This window comes from Drosophila grimshawi, unplaced genomic scaffold (assembly GCF_018153295.1).
Source record: "Drosophila grimshawi isolate 15287-2541.00 unplaced genomic scaffold, ASM1815329v1 contig_1377, whole genome shotgun sequence".
Taxonomy (NCBI): domain Eukaryota; kingdom Metazoa; phylum Arthropoda; class Insecta; order Diptera; family Drosophilidae; genus Drosophila; species Drosophila grimshawi.
In genome coordinates, this window is record NW_025062900.1 from 10,630,473 (window position 1) to 10,651,441 (window position 20,969).

At 41.4% G+C, this 20,969-nt stretch overlaps 5 protein-coding genes across 7 annotated transcripts; 3 read left to right on the plus strand and 2 right to left on the minus strand.

Moving 5' to 3' along the window:
• Window positions 1–5,538: 5,538 nt before the first annotated feature.
• Window positions 5,539–6,841, minus strand: LOC116805288. Its single transcript, XM_032736350.2, has 3 exons — window positions 6,757–6,841; window positions 6,362–6,693; window positions 5,539–5,990 (listed from the first exon to the last, which is right to left on the minus strand). The coding sequence occupies exons 1-3, from the start codon at window positions 6,805–6,807 to the stop codon at window positions 5,660–5,662; spliced, it is 714 nt and encodes a 237-aa protein (XP_032592241.2). The 5' UTR covers window positions 6,808–6,841; the 3' UTR covers window positions 5,539–5,659.
• A 347-nt stretch (window positions 6,842–7,188) lies between these two features.
• LOC116806308 (prominin-like protein) lies at window positions 7,189–11,053 on the plus strand. The gene is made up of 11 exons (XM_043214614.1): window positions 7,189–7,517; window positions 7,588–7,735; window positions 7,796–7,921; window positions 7,994–8,181; window positions 8,248–8,412; window positions 8,481–8,611; window positions 8,893–9,228; window positions 9,356–9,435; window positions 9,490–10,354; window positions 10,650–10,777; window positions 10,843–11,053. The coding sequence occupies exons 1-11, from the start codon at window positions 7,217–7,219 to the stop codon at window positions 10,958–10,960; spliced, it is 2,586 nt and encodes an 861-aa protein (XP_043070549.1). The 5' UTR covers window positions 7,189–7,216; the 3' UTR covers window positions 10,961–11,053.
• Window positions 11,054–11,330: 277 nt separating this feature from the next.
• LOC6562060 (protein lin-37 homolog) lies at window positions 11,331–12,203 on the minus strand. Its single transcript, XM_001988501.1, has one exon. The coding sequence runs from the start codon at window positions 12,201–12,203 to the stop codon at window positions 11,331–11,333; it is 873 nt and encodes a 290-aa protein (XP_001988537.1).
• Window positions 12,204–12,525: 322 nt separating this feature from the next.
• Window positions 12,526–14,406, plus strand: LOC6562257. Of its 3 annotated transcripts, XR_004365126.2 has the most exons (5): window positions 12,529–13,241; window positions 13,311–13,465; window positions 13,525–13,928; window positions 13,987–14,232; window positions 14,294–14,406. XR_004365126.2 is itself a non-coding variant. In XM_001988500.3 (4 exons), the coding sequence occupies exons 1-4, from the start codon at window positions 12,571–12,573 to the stop codon at window positions 14,077–14,079; spliced, it is 1,323 nt and encodes a 440-aa protein (XP_001988536.2). In that variant the 5' UTR covers window positions 12,529–12,570; the 3' UTR covers window positions 14,080–14,315. The 3 variants fall into 3 exon arrangements, 2 of the variants coding, with proteins under 2 accessions (XP_032592410.1, XP_001988536.2); XM_001988500.3 differs by having other exon boundaries at window positions 13,987–14,315; XM_032736519.2 differs by lacking the exons at window positions 13,525–13,928; window positions 13,987–14,232; window positions 14,294–14,406 and having other exon boundaries at window positions 12,526–13,204; window positions 13,311–13,426.
• Window positions 14,407–14,597: 191 nt separating this feature from the next.
• Window positions 14,598–19,581, plus strand: LOC6562256 (coiled-coil domain-containing protein 170). The gene is made up of 5 exons (XM_032736517.1): window positions 14,598–14,872; window positions 16,833–16,958; window positions 17,029–17,853; window positions 17,971–18,858; window positions 18,968–19,581. Exons 1-5 carry the CDS (start codon window positions 14,714–14,716, stop codon window positions 19,502–19,504), a joined length of 2,535 nt encoding a protein of 844 aa, XP_032592408.1. The 5' UTR covers window positions 14,598–14,713; the 3' UTR covers window positions 19,505–19,581.
• The last annotated feature ends 1,388 nt before the right edge of the window (window positions 19,582–20,969 follow it).

A 20,969-nucleotide genomic window follows, 5' to 3' on the forward strand; every position in this document is an offset into this window, starting at 1 on the left:
GTGAGTTTGGGAGTTGGGGTTGGAGAGTGAGTGCTACCCGTTCGCACGGGGCATGAATGAAACGGCATATCCGATCCGCTAGTGGGCTCTGGGCCTGGCCTGGCGTGGCCTGGCCTGACCAACAACTTGGCCATCACTCCTCGAGCGAGCTGTGTAAGCTGTGAGCTCTTGAATGAATTTAATTTGAGATGATTTGTTGATGGTTTCGTTGCGCTGATTTCTTGCTGACTAATTTAATGTGATTTTTAAATTGCCCCAGCCGCACAGAGTGTGTGGTCACAGTGAGAGTGTGTGAAGGGGAGGGAGGCGAAGGGGCTGATCGGCTGCTCACTGAATAGTTGAGACTCATCTGCAGATTGATTTGATCGCCGTTGTTGTGTCGTTAGTCTTGATGAGCAACAAGTCTACAACAACTATTTCTGTTCCATACCCTTAAGCTATCGAGTAAGTTAGTTAGTTGAAGAAAACTAGAAAAGTCGAATCTTGTCTGCATCAACTGCTGATCGATCGATTTAACCATATCTGTTGAAGAAATTCAATTAAAATTCTAAAAGATAGTATTAAAAGCGATGGTTAATTTCTTTTTTAATTTTTCCTGTTATTTATATTATTATTAAACATATACACAAAGATTTTACATAGCTTATAAGAAAATATAATACAAATAATAAAAACTGGGCCCATAAGTCAGATAACTGCTAAACTCAATTATAAAATCCGAGTTATGGTTTGCATTTCTACATTTTATTAATGTTCTCTTAATACTCTAATATTAATATTATTGTTTTCCTAATTACTAAAAACAAAAAAAACATTTTGGTGCGATTTTTTTTGGAGTGTGTTGCGCACAATTAAAATTTTTATTATTGTTTCTGTTGGTCCTTGTCAACGCCTTTCTCCAGCCTTCAAGCTATATTTAGTCAACATTTAGCACTACGAAAAGCAAAAAATAGTTTCGCCCATTAGAAGCTAATCGAAATAACAATCGACGGTTGACCTCTGCTTGCCCCTTTGCAGCACAGCTCCCCGCACTCCGCCCACTACACCCCTCTCTGTTTGCAGCGCTAACGAGTCGCGTTCTCATTCTTCTTTTTCTCTTTGCTCTTTGCTCTTTTCTGTTTTTTTTTTTTATTATGTTGCACGCAGTTTAATTCGCAAATCAAACAGCCGCCGGGCAGCTTCGCAAATTCGCGCATACATAAGTAAATTAAAAATAAATTTATGTTTCAGGCCAAAGGCGAAAAAAAAGGTTCCACTCGGAGAGGGGGGAGAAGGGCGGGGAATAGGAGGAACAGCAGGAGCAGAAGATGTGTGTAAAAAGGGGGCAACGAGCACTGAATGCAAATCCAATTAAAATCGCCTAACTTGCCACAAGAGAGAGGCAGAGATACAGAGAGAGAGAGAGAGAGAGAGAGAGAGAGAGAGTGGAAGGAAGTAGGGGAGAGGGAGCAACTGGCGCTAAGCCGTTAAGCGGCACTGTGCGCTGATTTAAAGCACTGCGGGGCGTGTTTATTGATTAAATACAAATTGCATTCATTCATCATCACGAGGAAGCAGCAGAAAGCAGCAGCAGCAGCAGCCGCAGCAATTAAATTACACTTTGTTGTGGCTTCGTTCCTTTTTCATGCCTGTCATAAAACACAATTAAGCGCACAATGCACAAATTTTAATATTCATTCAAGCTGCGCGCCATTTTCTGCGCGCACAAGTTGGCAGGCTGGCGAAATCTACGCAATCTGGCAACGCTAATGATTGGCAGCACTGTGTTCAATCGTAATTTAAAAATGTTAATATCTTAAGCGTTCAAACGCATACAAAAATATATAGAAATACAGCGCCAGTGCTGTAATTCTCAAAAATTAACAATTAGAATCAAGCATTTAATTTTATACATATTTTATACACATATACGACATTAAGCGACCGCACATAAATGTCAAACAGTTGGCGCGTAATTTAAATACAAACTTCTACAAGCACAGCGCTGTTAAAAGCTCGTACTCAAAACACGCGCCAAGAGCACACCAGTGCTGTAAAACAAGCTCACAATGCGTGCGAGTGGCACCACGAGAGTGACAAAGAGCGAGATGCAAATATCGACAACCTTCCAATGGCAACGCAAAAGTGCGCGCGCAAAGTGCTTGCTGAGTCATGCTGCTCGCCTGTTACTATTCCGGTCTAAATCTAAATGATGCTGCTCATTGCTCTAGTTTATTTATTTGCTGGCTTTTGTGCCCCCTCCCAACCCCATTGGAAGCGCTGGCAATGTGAACTGGCGACGGAACGTGGAGTCAGTCAGAGAAACCCCAAAAACTCGGCTCAACTCTCGAGTCGCATTTGGATGGATTTTAAGCGCCGGTATACACACTCATACAGATGCAATAATTGAACTCGTGAAGCACCCGAAAAATCAAAAGCGTCCCAATTTCAAAGGCCGCCATCTTTTTTTTTTATTTGCTTACTTATTTTTTTTTGTTTTTGGACATGCGTTGGTCGCCGTCATCGTTGCACACAATTTCAATTCATGGACTCTAATGAACAGGCGAACAGTCGAGGCAGCAGGCAGCTTTGAGAGATTTCTCGCCGCGACTATTCACTCGTTCGCCGTTTTCATTTCGAATGAGTGTGAAGAATAGCGCAAGAGTGTGTGTGTGTGTGCGCGCGTACGTGTGTGTGTCTGAGCAGGCAAAAACATTTGACTGGCCAAAGCTTTGCCGTTGCTAGCGCCAATAAAGAAAAAAAAAGCAGTGTAGAGTGGGAGAGTGACTCACATGCAATTTGAGAAGCTAAAACAAAACCACTTGTCGTAACAATGAGCTTTTTTTCGTGTGTGTTGTGGCGCTGAGTGATGTGTAATTTGAGCTTTAATTTTCAGCAAGCGGTTAAGACAGAAATATTATGCTGTTGAAATTTTGAGTTTGGTTTTAGCAGCAAAAAATAGGTATGACACTTTAATGAGTGGCATACATGTGTGTGTAGCGCATTTTTTGTTACTCCTGCTGAGTTTGGGCCACAGGATAACAGCAATTTTAGCGCACATGAGCACAAAACAACCAAAAAAGCCAAATGTGAGAGGCACTCAAAATACAAACACAAATACAAATTTGTGTTCCGCTCATGACTTTTTCAAGCTGCCTGCTGCCAAACTATAAGACACACACGCATTGACACACACAGACAGAGGCTGACTGATAGATAGATAGACTCGCACACAAACACACGAGAGCGAAGTGAGAGTGGCATGCCTGGAAACCTGAAAAAATCCTTGAACATATTGATAAACCAGGAGTGCAGTAGCCGGAGCTGGCTGGCATTGCACTCCAAATGCCATGGCAATAACTGGAATGACTGCTATATGCGACACACTCCCCACTGCCCACTTCCAGTTCGAGTCTGTGTTGAGCAGTGTTGAGCAGCGCAGGTTCAGGGGCCATTAGAGAAGTGCACTCCAAGGTTAAGCAGACAAAGGAGAAGCATACACACACACACTCAAAAACACGCATTCAAACATAACCTCAAAGGTTGACTGACACTTGCAGCATTTGCTGCATTGCTACCAAAGATTCAAGGACGTTCACTTTGCATTAGAGATGAGCGCGTGTTGAGTCGCGGGTGCTTAGAAATACATATACCAACAATTTCTATATATATAATAATTATATTAATATATGTACTCGAATATTTTAAAACTTTTGGACTTTTTTCAGTGCACAGAGCTTATTGAGTTTACTGTTTGAGACACATCTGAAGCAGAAAAATTTAAGAAAAGTCTTTGGATTGGATTGTGTTTGGAAAACCGGAAATTGGAAAATATGTATGTTTTTATTTTTATTTTACATAATACTAATACAAATAATGAATAATGACTAATAAGTGCCAATGTCTTATTAACGAGTACAAGCCTAGGCCTTCGAATTGAGCTGGAAAAAATATAGTTTACTTCAAGTAGATTATGGAGCTAGCAGGAATAATCCTTAAAAATGTTGAAGCGCATATTATACTAATCTTTGTTAATATAGAAATATTCAAAAATGTATGTATATTTTTGAGCCATTATGTTTTTTTTAAAATGATAATTTAGATGCGCTTGCAACCCTGCCAAAACAAGAATGTGGCTCAAAGAAAAATGTCAAAATGAAATAACGAAACAATATACAAATATACAAACATCTACATGCATATGTATGCAACCTATATATATGTGTGTGTGTGTTTGTTTGTTTATGTGTATGTGTGTGAATAAGGAGACGAGCCGACCAGCGACCCTGGGACCACATTGAATGCAATAAAAAAAATAAATGCTGCTCGTATGTAGCTGTGTGTGTGCTGCTTCTCTTGTCTGTCCCAATTGTCCGTATGTCGCTTTGTTGTTGAATTCTGCTTCCTCTTCTTCGTTTTGTGTGGGAAAATTCAGGCCGTGGGAATTACATGTGAAATTTCGATGGTGCGCTCGAACAGGCGAAAAGCAGCAGCAGCAGCTAAAAGAAATCATAAACAGAACCAGTAAGCGAAAACAACAGAACAGAACATAGGACAGACAGAGAGAGAGCGAGAGAGGCGGAGAGAGAGAGAGAGAGAGAGCGCGCGCATAAGGCGGACGACACAACATAGCCGCAGCATATGTACTTATGTATGTGTAAGTTTGTGTGTGTATAAATGTCCCCCTCTCCTTTTTAAGCGAAATGTTGAGCGAGGGAGAGAGGGTGAACGGTGCATGGCCTGCATTGGACTGTTGAATTACTCTCACCTCTCTCTCCCACACACATACACTCCCGCTGTGAAAGGGCTGTCGTGTGGAAGCGAGAAAGCTGTATTGCCCTTTTATGCTGCTGCTGCTGCTGTGCAACATTTTGTGGCAATGTCAACGCACAGCGCACAGATTTTAACAGAACAATTTGGCATGGGCGAACAGCAGTGCGAGCAGCGTCACAAATAATCATGTTGCACGTTGTGTGTTGCATGTTGTGGCACACACACACACACGCACATACAGATGATAATAATTACTTTAGTCCCTGGCATATCTAAAATGGGATCCATGATATTTTAGCTAACAAAGGGCGCTCCGACTAAGCGCCCGTAGGCATCGCTTGGGCAGAAGGTTTCGATTCGATTAGAAACTGCAACAGGCCAGCAGCAAAATGCAGCAAGCAGGCAACAACTGTCGACTCCGCCAGTGAACCAGGCAGCCAACAAGTCAGCCAATTCAGCCATTTCGAAAACCGGGTCGCAGGCCCTTTGCTCTGGCTAAAACAAAGGCGGTAAGGGAATTTTATTTATAGCCCTGGCAAAAGAGGAGAATTGCGCCAAATGGGATAACAGAAATGAGGAACGTGGTTGTGCCTCATAGGATTCTTTCTCCAGTGTATATGCATATGTCTATATATATTTACTTGTATAGTTATTAATCAAAATATTTATGTGGCTGCAATTCGAGAATGCCTTTTATCTATGCGGGATTTTTATTTATTTTCCTATTATTGCTGATATTCGCAGTTATTTTCTTTACGGTATATTTATATATTTTATTGCTATATTTATATTTATTTATTAATATATATATATGTATATTATATTTGTAAAGGGGATGCAATGTATACAGGATTTTTACTTATTCATTTGCTAATTGTTGAGATTCCAAATTATTTACGGTTTCACATCAGTATTCGGGCACGAGGGCCGTCTGGTCAAAATAGTGTACCTGGTGCAATGGATATTTCGGAATAAGGTATTCCATTCGTTGATTACGCCTTAGAGCACATTCCAAATAGTCCCGCCATTGAATATTCTTCTTCACGTGGCACTCTTCGGATCTGCCTCTGTTGTAGAGCTCTTGTCTTAGATCCATATAAATATTGCGACTACTGATAAAATTTGGCACTGTCAGCCGCTTTGTATTGCCAATGATTTCTGGTTTAAGATATCTAATCACTCGGGGAATATTGTATACTGTCGAGCGACCAACGCACACCGTTTCCAAATTCGTCTTGCTATTAATATGTAAATATAAAATCAATTAATAAAATTCGAAAAATCTTTAGATGTGGAATTTATCTAGAGGACAAGCTTTGACCACAAATTGTTTAAATATTTGATAATATTTTAAGTAGCTTTCTCAAATGATAAATGTTAAGAGGGAGAAGAAAATATCAAATTTCCTTAATTTATCTATTTAAATCTACAATATGGTTGGTATTCAGTCTGAAGTACTATTATTCTTCAATTGTGTACTAAATTTCTTAAAGATCTCAAGTTCTTAAGTCCACATGGAATACGAAGACTGCGGGAGTTCTAACTCCTTTGCAATTTCTAACTGCGGTTTTCTTTGAGTGTATATAGAAATATATAAACATATACGTACTCTGGGATGTAATTTGGTACCGTTTGTAATCGCAAGTCATTTCTAAAGTGCCTTGCCCTGAAGTGAATCGGTGGGGATAGACTGATAGCTACTGCTTTGTTTTTCTCATTCAGCTCTGCCCGCTTTTTATCGATTTTCGTTTCCTTACTTTCCTCCTTTATTTGTATGGGTTTCAAATTTGACACTTGTTGTTGCTGTGGATAAAGTTGGTGGCGTTGCTGTAATACATTTAATACCGATTTTGATATCCCTTCTGTTACTGAAGTTTGCTCAGTTTTGACTGCTGCTTGTTGTGTTGGGACTGCATCCGGGTTGCTGTCCAGTGTGGCCAACTGCAAGAAACGAAGAATGTCGTTTTGAAAAAGACAAATTTTCGCTTTGAACCGAAAACCTACAATAATAAGACAGGCGACGCTAAAAGAACTTAATAGTTCACGCTTAGTCATACCTAAAACATTTACCGACAACTAACAATTTGTGTTCGGAAAACTGTTGTTATATGTATGCACTATTGAAGTTTGTGGAAAAGGGATTGGGGTTTGAGATATATCAAGAATGTATCCTTTTTTGTTAATATTATTATTCGAAGTTCCATGTACGTTAAACTCCCATTTGCAATCAGGGCTGTGGACTTTACATAATAAAGTTATTTTAGACTGGCCTGCATGTGAGAAGCAGAACGGTATCTCTAAAGATCCCAAATGTTTTTTGATTAACTTGTCAATGTATTGAAATCTTGATCATCCCACGACATTTCTCTCAATTTTATGATAAACTAACACGCATTTTTGTTTGTTGTATTTGATTTTATTTGTTTTTAATAGCCGTACACAGATATCCAGCTAACTGAACTTTATGACGCAATCTGTAAAATGGTTGGGCTACTTTTTGACCTGCACTCCCATCGTATTATTCACTCTGGTAACAGGGCCAGTTAGCGCTACAGATTTCAATTTGAATTTGGACATCAATGGAGATGGTTTTGAAAATGAGTATCTCGAACATGGGCACGATTTCAAGCCCCTATACAGCGAGTATGTGTCGAACTACAACGGTAGTGATCCTATCAGTTACAGCACCATGGGTCTTGGACCAGCATACGAATTGGTACGCATTGTATTTGATAATCTCTTTAACGATAGCCCAATCGGTAAAGGTAGGTGTTATTGTTATTGTTATAATTATTAATGATGGAATACCCATCCAAAAACCTCTGCTCGCTTCAGGCTATTTATCGGTTGTGAACGGCAGCAACATAGTCCTAGGCAAGAAGACTGTAAAGAATGAATGGTTGGATTTGCTAGACGAAAATAAATTGTTTATAATCGTGCTCCTCCCACTACTCGCACTTATAATTATCAATCCGTTCATTGCGTAAGTAAAAAAACTGTTGTAATTGCTTAAGTATTGACTTATGTAATGATTCATGAACAGGCTCTGTTATTGTTGCTTCTGCTGCTGTCGTTGTCGAGGCCGTTGTCATCCGTGTGCCGAGAAAACAGATTCTAGACGTCGGCTATTCTGCAGTATTTTGCTGATATTCCTAACCCTTGGATTATTGTGAGTGATATATATATATATATATATATATATGCATATGAGATGATGTATACTTAATGTTAATACCCATAGGATTGGCTTACTCATTGCATTTCTGGCCAATAAGCAGATTAATCGAGGAATGTCCGATATAACCACCAGGCTGGAGCGCTCTGGCGAGGAATCTTGCGCCTATCTGCAGGATGTTTCGAGACACATCAACCATTTGCTTGTCATCAACTATGATGAGATGAAGGATCATGTACTTGAACAAGCTTCTGGTGAGGAAATCTTTCTTTTTCCTTTCTTGTTTGAAAAAACTGTCCTTACGTTGATTTATTCGTCAGAGGCACATAAATATTTATTGTTGGATCTTGCTGATGTTTCTGGTAGCAGTAAGTTAGCCGAATTGGAAAGAATCTTGTACAACATGAAGCAGGCTAGTATAAAAATGAAACTAGTGGAAAAGCTGCAGGAAAGATTGCGATTCATTGGCGCCACGCTGCGCGATGGTAAATTATGGTCATTAGCCCGATAAAGAAAACATACTCGAAATGATACTGTTCACCTTTGAAACTAGGCATCCGTGGCTACAAGCGAAATATGATTCGATATTATACAGTCTTATGTGGTATGGAAGATTGTGTAGCAGCTCTCAAAAAATCTGGCCTTCTGTCGTGGGATACTTCAAAGTGCTTGCACTTAGATTTGGTATGTGAAACACATACACTAATATAAAAGTATTGTTGACAATCTCCCAGCAATTTTGAGTTAATCACAAAATACTCAATGCAAGTTTTTGTATTGAAGAACTTATGTCTCATAGAATTGAGATAAGAACTTGGAGTATGATTTAATATGACCACAGTCATAATGATGTTATCCCAAAATATTCTTATGTTCTGAAATTTTGAATCTTTGTTGACAATTTTTAAGAGTACAACATTCTCAATTATCAATTAATTCGATTAATTAATAGAGTATTCTTGCAGTTACCCAACTCCACAGTCTTTTCGGAAACTATGGAAAAGGCATTTGAAGAAAATTTGTACAACATACCCCAAATGGGCATACAGCAATTCTCGGCAATTGGCGAACAACTTAGGCAGATAATGGCTCCGATGATACCACCGCTGAGGGATAAGCTCATGAAAGGCACTTTTCGGATCAAGATTGAAGAGGAACACATACGCAAACATATCAATAAGGCGATTAATGAAATTTATATGAGATCACGCAATGCTTCAAAATCATTTGATGAAATTCATAATATGTTCGGCTCCAATTGGCAGCTTATCAATATTATTGTCTGCTTACTTCTACTAGCGGTAAGTAGATCCATCGACTTGTAAATATTTCAGATATGATTGGTAAATTTTGTTTTGATGTCGACTGCTTTACCATCTTATTGATTAGTTATTGGAATTTTTTGTAAATGTTACCTTATCGTTTCAGATAATTATCTTATTGATTACGGCGATAGTGTGGGGTATGTGTGTGCGTAAGAACAATGTTGGGTACAATGCTCTGTTAGCGTAAGTTCATTTCGCTGACATTCTTCGCCCTCACCTTGAAAATATACCTTGCAGGGCCATCTTATTAATATTTTGCGCATTCTCGTTTATAACGCTCGTTGGAGTGTTCTACTTGATGGTTGGCTTGGTCACGTATCTGGGTGCCTGTCAATCGGATAGCGCCTGGACGAGAATCAATATGCGTGACTGCCTTGAAAATGAAACCATTTTTGAAATGCTCAAAAGAAATAACATATATAATGTGGATGATGTGAAGGGCATCCATATTTTGAAAGAATACGACGACGACGATGAATTGAGTTGGCGCGGTTTTAAAGATGATCTGTCCAAAATTTCGTTTATAAATAACGAAGATGTGACTAGACTTAATCAAGTACTGGAGCCATTATTTCCGTATCACAGTAACCTATATACGAATATTATGTGCAAGCAAGTTGCTGTACCCGATTTACAAAACACAGCGAATAGTCAGTATATAACCGGCCTCAATATTATGTATGGCAAGTACAATGGCAAGCCAAAAAGAATGTGGGGGGGAGTGTCTGGCTTAATATTTTCGAAACAAGACCTCTTGGCATATGCACCTATTGAAAGAGAATTTATCACATTGGTTGATCGAATTCAAGACAAATTACGCGAAATCGATTCACTAATATTGGATAACAGCCACAACTTCAATGAAACCATTCACCCAATGATTACAACCATTCAAACTTCACAGCAGTACATAAGAGAAAATGGCGTGGAGTTTCTAGATACGGCTGGTAAAAATGTAACCGATTCGCTTATCGGTCAGATGGACCTCTATTTAAACATGGTGGTTACTGAGAGCAAACTGAGAGTTGGTCGCTGCAATCCTTTGGCCGATAAGTATCGAGGCGGTGGTGATTTCCTCTGTCGACATCTGATCGATCCCATTGTAAGTAGAGCAATTCATTTTCCGCTCAAACCAAAAAACAAAAGAAACAATAAGAGATTAGTTCAGTTCGAATGTTCAATCTGTAACACAGTTGCATTTTTAAGAACAGTCTAAATATTTCTTAAATCAAGCATGATTAGTCGGCTTAAGATATAAAGTTACTATTTTAAGTGCTTAAAGTGAAACAAAGCCACTTTCAATTTAAAGTGCATGTTATTAGCGTGTTTTACTTTGAGTAAACAAGATACTAAAACATCTCAGCTCCAATGAGTAACTACTACCCAACCAATTACAGAACGCCTTCTGGCTGGGTGTCCTGCTTAGCGCCTTGCTGCTTATTCCGGTTCTGTTTGTCGCTCACCGACTCCTGTGCATGTATAAAGTCTATACGCCTCCAGTTCTACATTTGGTGAGCGATGATGCGTAAGTATCTAACCACATATCAAAATTTTTTATAGTTATATCTAAATCGAAAACAAACTCCTCAGCTGTCCGGTCTGCACAGGCCTTCCATATGTACATAGGCCATTTACTTTAAGCGGTGGTCAAGAAGCTCCCAAACTCGATGTTAAACCAGTGGTCAGTCCCAAGAATAAGAAGGAATAACATTTATTTTATCATATATCAATATATATAGCCGGTTAACGGTCAAATCTAAGTCAGATATTACTTTGTAGGCAAATTAAATGACAACAAACATTAAAGGTTAATCAATGTTCATTTTTATTATAAAATCAACGAATTCAAAATTATGTATAATGAAGTTGTGCAAATGTGTGTGAGTATAAATATGCTTAATCAGTATCAAAATCCGAGCAATTTCCTGACTTCTTATAAACCATATGCATATCGAATTTGTTTAATTTGGTTGATAATTTCCCCGTTTACCGAAACAGTTTTGTCTTAATATTGATCATCAATCCTGGATTCCAATTTCTTATATCAAGTTGAGCATTTCTTCAGGTGAAACTTCAAGTTATTTTTTAATAATTATTTTAAGTATCTGATCAATTGTCTCGTAGCGGGCATGCTCGTATTCCTGGTTATGCTTCTGCCAGTGGTTGCGCACACGCTTCCAACGTTTCATATTGTCGGCCAGCAGCTGCTGCTTGCTGGCTCCTTCTAGGTCCCAGTTCTGAGTGACTGGCAGCGGAATCGGAATGGGCAACATATCCGTTTCACGTGCCTTGGGCATGTGCTTCAACACTTTCAGTTCGCCGCTGCGCTGTTGGGCGAGAACCTTTTCGGCATCATCCTCATGCTCTGGCATGACCATGGGAATGGAGGAGTCTCCGTTGGAGTTGCTGTTCTTCTTGGTAGAAGCGCTTGCATTGAGCGGCAGGTTAGAGACCCAGTCGCGACTCATGGAATACAGAGATCTTTCATTGCCGTGCTGGGACTGATCCAAGCGGCGCTCAAACCAAGGCATCACGCTGTCCGGCCGGGACGAGGATGGGGATGCCTCAGCAATGTCCACGGTTTTTTTGGACAGCAATCGTTTGGCTTTGGAGCGACGTGAACCAGGCGATTGGTCATCGGCTGATGCTGTTGTCGATGAGGCAGCTGATGATGCTGCCGATGATGTTGCACTAAAGCAGGTGGTAGCCTTTTGCTCTGCTCGCACCTTGAAACTCATAAATGTGGACATGAAATCATGGTCGACTTCCAGCTTGAGCTTTGCTTCCTCATTGGACGCTGCCTCGTCTTCGAGCTCTTTTTCTGCGTTGGGCACTCTTTTCTCTTTGGGCTCTGCTTTCACTTTGATCTCTACTTTCTTCTGGGGCAGAGGCTGGGGTGCATCTTCAGCTGCAGAAGCACCAAGTTGTAATTGCTTTGGAGTCACTTTCATGCTGCTTATTAAAAGAATTCTTCACAATTATCTTTTGTAAAATTCCAATTTCAAATGCAAATTTAATTGATGTCAGAAATGGTTATCGATTAAGGTGACAAGCGATTGTTCGATAATTTACAACTGTCTTTGCTCCTATCGATTGCGAACTTATCGTCCTGCTGTTATGCTAAATGTCATCTGTTGCGCATATAAGTAAGTATATACAAATATATATTCTTGATCTCAGAGACTTTATAAGCTAGGGACATCAAATTTGATTTCTCACATGTTTTATAATTGAATTAAACCCCATAAGCACAAAACACAAGTTTCACATAAATTATACTAAAAACACAAAAAATCAAAGGTATAAAAATTATACAAAATGGACGAAGAATATCTTACCTTGGAAACGGAATCTGAGACAGAGCCGAATATCGTAATCGATCCGGATGGCAATAGATCCATAGCATTTCCATTGCCACAGCAGGAGGATCCATCCATTTGTCGCGATGAATTCCTCAAGATCATACTGAAGCCCTACGAGCTTGTCAGCGAAGTGATGTATGATGTATCCACCCGGAGAGAGACGTTTCAAATGGAATCGGGTGTAACAGCCGAGGGAATGGCCATAATGAAAATGTTGAAGACACAACGAAAGGTCGTCCTTGAGGACGCTATCGTTTTCCGACCATCGCTGACATGGGAGGAGAAACAGATGCTATACAAAAAGGTATTGGATCAGTTTCAGAAGTCAGCCATCGAGTTTCTCTCGGTACGGCTGAGAAAGCAAATCGACACCATCATGCACATATGGCCGGGTGAAAGTGAGGAAATACCTCACAAGCTATTTTACTGGTCGCTAGAACATTTTCAGCGACGTCAGAAGGTCAATCAACTCTATCTGGAGGTGCTGCCCATTGAGAGAACCCGAGACGATCTGGACTGTTCGAAATTCTGCACAGATATCAAGGAAATTAAACGACTGCTCGCTGCAATCAAACTGGACTTTTCCAAAGGTAACGATCTGTGCAAGAGTGCCCTTGTATTGCTAGAGTGAGTATTTAGTTTCAACTGTTTAGTTTCATCTGTTTCACTTTACTGTGTTTTCCTCTTGTCATTTAGCGAATCGAACTATGAGTATAACTCAACGTGGGTATCGGAACTAGATCATCTGCGTAACGCTCACCAGGAGTTGGCGCTAAATAAGTATGTGGATATCATGCGAAACAGCTCTGATAGCGGTGCCAGAATGTTGGCCGATAACGATAAGGCTGAAGGTGAGCTATGAGCATGTTTGTATGTGATTCATAATTGAAGTGGTTTCACTTTACTTCAGCTATCATGCACATTGAGACGCGATATCGTATCAAATGGATGCGCTGTGCCGGGGAGCAGCATCTAATGTGGTTGGAGGCCAAGGAGAGCACATTTCAGAACGAGATCGAAGAGCTAAAGCTGAAAGTCAAAAACGATGAAGCCACATTTGCTTTCGTCGACTTCGTATATCAATATCAGATAGACAATTATAGGGCATCGATAGCCATATGGCAGGATCAGCTCGATGCGGATCTTGAGAAAGCCGAACTGGAGTGTAATATAACTCGAAATCATTGGACTAAGGCTAAGGATGATTTGAAATTCTTTAAGGAACAAGTCGAGATGTTCAAAGCGAGAGTGGAGGAGGTCAATGAACTGATTGCCGCAGAGGAACGTGAAAAATTACGATCAAGAATGTCCTCAGTGAGTTTCAACCATTTAATCAGCTGATTTGCGAACTTATATTTTGTCGTTTCTTAAGATAAAGACCGATAGGCGTAAGTCATCGATGAAGAAGAAGGGAACAACGGGCCAAGGCAAAAAGAAGAAAATTAAATTTGAAGTCGCGAACTAATCAACTGTGTGTTGGCAACCAAAACAAACCCATAAAACATACAAATAAACAAGAAATTCATAAACCTCCAACCCCCCATTATCCAAAATTGCCCACTGGCTGACTGAATCAAAATCAAAGTCATTGCTAAGCCAAACAATTCACAACAACTTTGTATGTACAAACATTTACCAAATGCATTTGTCAAAGCCAGACGGCATAAATATAATTGCAGCTGGACGTGCTTATACCCTGTACCCATAGAAAAGTATAACAAACATTGTGTAGCCGCTAGCCAAGAGGGTATCTCGTCATCGATCAGTAAATTCCGACTGTTGCTATGAAATTGGATTTGTAATGGAACAATTTGGAAATAATAGCATATTAAGTGTTGCGCTTCAACTTGAACGGAGAATGGAGAAATAAATCGAGTCGATTTATTCCCTAGTAACGCCCACGTGTTTAGGGGCCCCAATTTGAGTTTTATGTATCGTTATTTATGCGCCTGGCAACTGGTAGTCGCTTAGCTTTTAGCATGTTTAGCCATGTTGCCAGGCTGTTGCCAGGTATTTATGCTTGGCAAATAGCGCGAATCTGTAGTAGACATTTTTCACAGCCCCAAATCGGAGCTAATAAGTGGAAATATTTTCGAGTTATGCCAGCGAATCTGCGGCCCAACACAAATGGCAATTCGCCCGAGGATTGGCATGTCTTTGAGCTCCTATGTGGAAAGGCATCGTTGTCGACATCGTTGCCGTCCTCATTGCCAATGTCACCGGTACCAGCAACAATCGCTGCACGCTCCAATGTTATGGTAAGTCTCGACTGGATATTATAACCTGCCTGCCCAGCCCTGTCCCACCTTTAACGTGTTTGTCTAAAATTAGTGTTTTTTGGCGAGCTGCACTCAAATCGTGTGACAAATTGCCATATTTCAAATTACATATACCATAAGAGACTATTAAAACCATCAGATATATTTATGTGTGTTGTGTGCCTGGATTTTTGAAATGCTTTCCTTTGGCAAATTGAACACTGTATGCATATTTTCGCAGTGTTGCTTATCAGCGAGCAAAACTTTTTGGAAAACGTTTTTCCTTTTTATTCGTTTAGTTGTTTGTTGTTGGTGTGAAATTTATGCGGTTGTTAGGGCTCCAAAGTTGTTGTTTTTGTTTTATGTTCTTTGTGCTGGGGCAACTATTGATGGTTAAATGCGATTTGCATAAAATGTACATGCACAGTGGTTAAAAGTCAATAGGGGTTTGGAGAGTATTTAAAAGTGTTATACTGAAATTTTTGGCAATTGAAGCAAAGCTGTATTAAGTGTATTAAACAGACTAATATCAGACACATATATATATTCAGGAATATATGGTGTAAAGCAAAGTCAAACTTGTGAAAATTGTATTGATTTTCAACAACAGTTTAGCTTAGACAAAGTTAAGGCAGTGGAAAGTTTGGACCTAAAAAAACATTCAACAAGGTTTTTGGCAAAAAGGCCTCTTTTCAAATTTCAATCTATTGTTAAAGAGTGCAAACAACTATCTTAAAGTTATTGCTTGTCCAAATCGCTTGATGAAAGTGCTGAGCTTTGGTTACTTTAATTTCCGGTTTTTCTAAATTCGAGATCATATTTTTTTCCGAGTGTAGCTTTTGAAGTTTCCAATGGCTGTGCGTTAATTAGTCAATTTACAGTTCAGGTTTTACAACTTGCAAGCCTAAGCAAAACTTGCACACCTCATTTTCCGCTTCCGGTAGAAGAATGCAACAAAAAAAAGAAAAAGTAAAACTAAACAATATTGTGGCCTATGGAGCTCTAGACCCATTTCACACTGTGCATGAGGAGGCCTCTATTTGCACCTGTATATCGAAGGGAGTTCTCCATATCATTCCTTGCGTGCGTTCGTTTCAATTGCATTTTGCCATGTGAATGACCCAAATAACAGAAAACAAACTGAGAAAAACTTGGAATGTGTAAACTACCTAATAGAGCTCTTCCCCCACAGAACCCTTCCATCAGCCCCTTTTCACAATGCCATTGAGCTCGTTTTCACTTATGTCGCCGCCCTGCCAACCCACCGTCCACATAAAACAAAAATAAACCCCCCAAACTCTAAACTCGAGCATAAATCAGGAGCCCATTGCGGGTATATAGAGTGTGTATAGAGTTGTGTGGCTTGTGTGATGTTATGTTGAGGTAAATTCCCAGTTGTTAGGGTGTTGTCAATGCCCCATCGCTTGCAGCACGAGACCTGTCCACGCCCCAGGCTTCAGTTGGCTTCGAGCGGTTTTGCTGAGCAGTTCGGTTGGATTACTTTTATTGAAGAAGAGAAATTCATTTGTGCTTAATAATGCCCAGTGATAATCATCTACATCACCATCATCTGGGACTCAGTGGTGGTCTATCGCCACATCATCATCATTTGGTACGCTATGATAATAATTAGCTAATTGGAGTCAGCATTGTTGGGCTGATTAGATCTTTGAATGGAAATTTCAGCTTGATCTCTGCTAATGATTTCAGAATATTTAGGACAATAATTCAATCAATATGACAATAAAATCAAATTTATAATTTAAGTTCTTCCTTTTTGCATTTAACACATTTAAGATTCTTTACAAAATTGTTAGCATAATATAAAATAATTACTCTAGACAATATATATTTGCCCTTGTTCAAGCTGGTACGAGAATATAGCTATTATTTTAGATCCATTCCGGAATCTCTACCGGTTGGACACCTTGCTTTATTTAGTTGTTGCTTCTGTTTACAGCTCGACAACTCATGTGGCAACACAGGGATTACAGTTACAGAGCATCATCACGGCATCGATGTGACGACAACGTTGCGCAGTGAATTGGCTGCGTTGACCTACAAAAAGGAGCGTCTAACCAGCGAGGTGAGCTTTGGTAGACTTTGCCATTTTAATCTATAATTTATCTACTTATATGTATCTCTAACTGCTTCAGCTAGCTGAAACCCGCGGCGCATTGTGTGGTCGCGAATCGGATGTGGAGAATTTGCGAGCACAGGCAGCACGCCAGACGGCGTTGATTGCGTCGCTGCAGAGTCGCCTCCAAACGGCAGAGAATCGGGAGCAGTCGGTGCAGGCGCGTTGCGACAACACGATACACACCGTGCAGCGGGAAAAGCGTTGCTCGGATGAGCGCAACAAGGAGCTGTTGTGCAAAATTCAGCATTTGGAGTCGCATGCCGCCACTGAGGAGGCCCAGAAGGAGCAAGCCAAGGGCCAGCTGCACGATCTGCTGCGCCGCTTGAGCGTCTGCTTGGGGATGGATGTGTGCGAGAGCAATCCGAATAATCATGCGACGCCAGAGTGTGTTGTCTCCCGTACCGAGGAGGTGATGATTGAGTTGCAGCGTGCCAAGGCCAAGGTCACCTCCACCTGCGATACGCTCAGCTCCTGTGAGAACGAGCTACTCAATCTCAAGTCGCTGGCGAACATTGAGAAGCAGCGTCTGAGTGCCCAGCTCGACGGTGCAGGCAATCACAATCATGAGCTGGAGGGGCGTTGCCGACAATACGAACGGGATTTGCAGTTGCAACGGGATCGTCTAACCGAATCGGAAATCAATGGCGAGAAACTGAAGGAGGAGCTGCGTGGATTTGAGTCGCGTTGTCATCGTCTTCAAAACAATCTGGATCGCATTCAGTCGGATCGTCTGCAGTTCCTGCGCACACTCAGCCATCTGCTCAATGTGCCCGAGCCCTGCGAGACTCTGATCAAGGACAAGCTGCGAGAGCTCCTCGGCGAAAATCAGGCAATGCAAGCGGTGAGTTTTTGAACGAAGATAATAATAAGAAACTTATGAGGGAGAAGTAACATACTACGGGGTTTCTGAGTGCAAGCTTGACCAACTAAAATCATTATCACTTTTTCGCTCTTGCAGCAAATGCATTCACTGCGTGATCAGCTGAGCAACGAGCACGAGAAACTGAAGGAGGCACACGAATCGACGGAATGCCGCCTGCGTTCGGGCGAAGCACAGAAATGTGAGCTGTCGGAGAGACTGGAGAAATGCCACGCTGAAATACATACACTGCGCAAGGAACATATGGGTCTGTCGGAGTTCCTGCAGCGACTGGCAGGTGCACTCAACTGGAGCGAGTGCTCGGCACCACCGGCTCTGGGCACCGATACAAATCTCATGGCGGAGAGTCTGTTGGAGCGTGCCGAGCGCCTGGCGTCGCATTGTGAGCATGAGGTGGCTGTTGTTATGGACAAGGGAAGCTGCTGCGATCATCATCATCATCATCAGCATCATTCGGGGCATCATGGTGGTCAGGGCAAGCTGCGTCGCGAAAGATCCTGCCACGATATACCCCTGAAGGAGAGCAGCAGCGTTTACAATTTGCAGCGTCGCGTTCGCGTTTTACGGGAGCAAGTGCAGCGTCGGGATTTGCATTTGGAGCTGCTGCGTCGCAAGCTGGCCATCATTGAGGATGGGGCAAGGGGCAAGTGCATGTTGCAGGGGGAGCGTGATGAGGCTGTTTGTCGAGCCAAAAAGGCCGCCAAACAGGTGGACAAGTTGAGCGCACAGCTTGCCGATGCACGCTCCCAAATCGCTGAGGTCAAGGCCCAGCTGGCGGAGGCCGTTGAGTACAAGATCACATCGTTGGAGCGGGCACGCAAAATCGATGAGTTGACCACACAGATCTGTGATCTGGAGGATGAGAAAACCCGACTGCTCTCCCAGCTGAATGCAATGAAGGAGCGGTTGAAGTCCTCCTGCGAGTCCAATCAAAATCGACGCTGTCGCGACGAGGCCTTAATCAATGTGAGTAGACGAAAAATGGTCTGATAAAGTATCCAAAGGATCAGAGTATCTTCCATATGTCCATATCTTTGCTAATCCTTTATCTATATCTTCTCTTCTCCTCTCTCAGTCCTTGCGTGACGATGTGAGTCGCCTCAGTGCACAGCTTTCGGATGCAAACCAAAGGCTCTCACATTTGCAATCCTTCCGCACTTCGGTTGCTCGCACTCTGCACTTGAGGGATCTGCCCGAAACGGATTTGCTGCATCGTTTGCAGGCACTGTGCTCAGCCCACCAGGAGTTCACGCTGCTCTCGAAGCGCTTTGAGACTGCCTCCCCAGTTGGGGATCATCCATGTCCGCGATTTGATGATCCTGTGCCGCCCTCTAGCCACTGTCGCCCACCGCGTGATCTGAGTCCAAATGCAACGCATCATCATCAGAGTCACGCCCACTCTCATTCGCACTCGCATGGCCACGTCCATGGGCGGCAGCAGCAGCATCAGCAGCACAGGCAGCGCAGCAAGAGTCGCGATAAGCGTCTCCACGACGAATGCTTTGATTCGGATGTGCATCGATTGCATCACGGTTGCAAGGATCAGTTGCTGGGCAATAATTCTGGTGGCAGTTGCGACGAGGATTACGACTTTAAAAGCAAATATTGTTAGTCCGACAGTTTTTCGATCCTTAAATGTATATTCCACATTTTTGATAACCTACTTTAATAAATAATAAATGTATTTTATGCCCAGAAGATCTACAATTCCATTCAGATATAATAGCTTGATTTACAGTGACTAAATCAAAACAATGTTTTTCTCATATCTCCAATTCACAGTGCTTGATTTACGGTGACTACACAAAAAAAAGGGTTTTCCCCTTAATATCTTCAATTTCCAAAATCAATAGTCAAAGTCATTTCGTGGTGTATGTCTTTGCTAAGAGTGTGCAGCCCTCACCGCGCACGCCACAAGGCTGACAGCTATGAAACGCCTTATTTACTGGGTTCAGCGAAATCGCACACCTTAAATGCTTACTACTAATATATATGGGAAACGCATTTTCACAGCTGTTAAATGGGGAAAATAAATCAAATCAGAAACACGCAACACGTTTTTACCACCGGCGCCAGCAAATTTGCAATTAATCAAAAGTGCAGCAAGTTTGCTGTTTTTTTTTTTGTTGTTTCCCCTGTCATATCAGTCGCTGCCAGTCAAGATGCATTATTTTGCATGTTAAGCGAGAGAGGAGCATTTGCTTAAATTGTGCAAATTACACGTGAGTCCGCAGAATGAGCGGCCAGACATCGGTGCAATGAACTTGACTCCACAGATCGACCCGCTTGACTGGCTGGCAGACAGCCAAAGGGCAAGCGGGGCACGGCCAGATTCGATGCACTCAGTCAGAACGCAGTCGCGGCAGAAGAATGTTGGCAAAAAAAAAAAAAAAAAAAACCAAAAAAAAATGAAAGAAATAAGCATAACCAAAACATGCTTTCGGGCTGCAGTCGCCCCATGGCCAAGTCTCATGTGCTTGCCACATATGTGCCTACATATGCTCGGTTACTGATCTTCGCACACACACACACACACTCACACACACACATGTGCAGAACATTCCCAACTTTTGCCCGTTGCCTTCCCACTTCCCAACTTGCCAACAGGTTTGCTCTTTGATCTGCGTCTCCTTTTTTCCCATTACGACTTATGATCTCACACACTGACACACTCACTCATACACACACTCACACACACACACACACATACATAAATTGTGCGGAGATTCGCTCATTAGAGCTAAAGTCACTCAGGTGCGGCAAAAGTCTTTGGGGCAAATAGCTGCTTGCTAGACGACGATGAGCTCATGGCAAATCTTGTGTGAAATTTGATTGCAAGCTCTTGATTACCAAGATTTAATTGTTTTTGTAAATTATAAGTGCTCTTAAATTTTGCCCACTTAGTCTCGAATGAATTCTATAAGTAACTATTTCAAAATGAAGAACTTTCGGTTTCACATGGTTTTATAGATATGCAAATAATAATTTAACTAATTTCATTTCACAATAATTATTTTTTTAAATTAAATACTGTAAAGGACAATAAATTTCGTTTTTTGGAAATTTCCATATTTAAA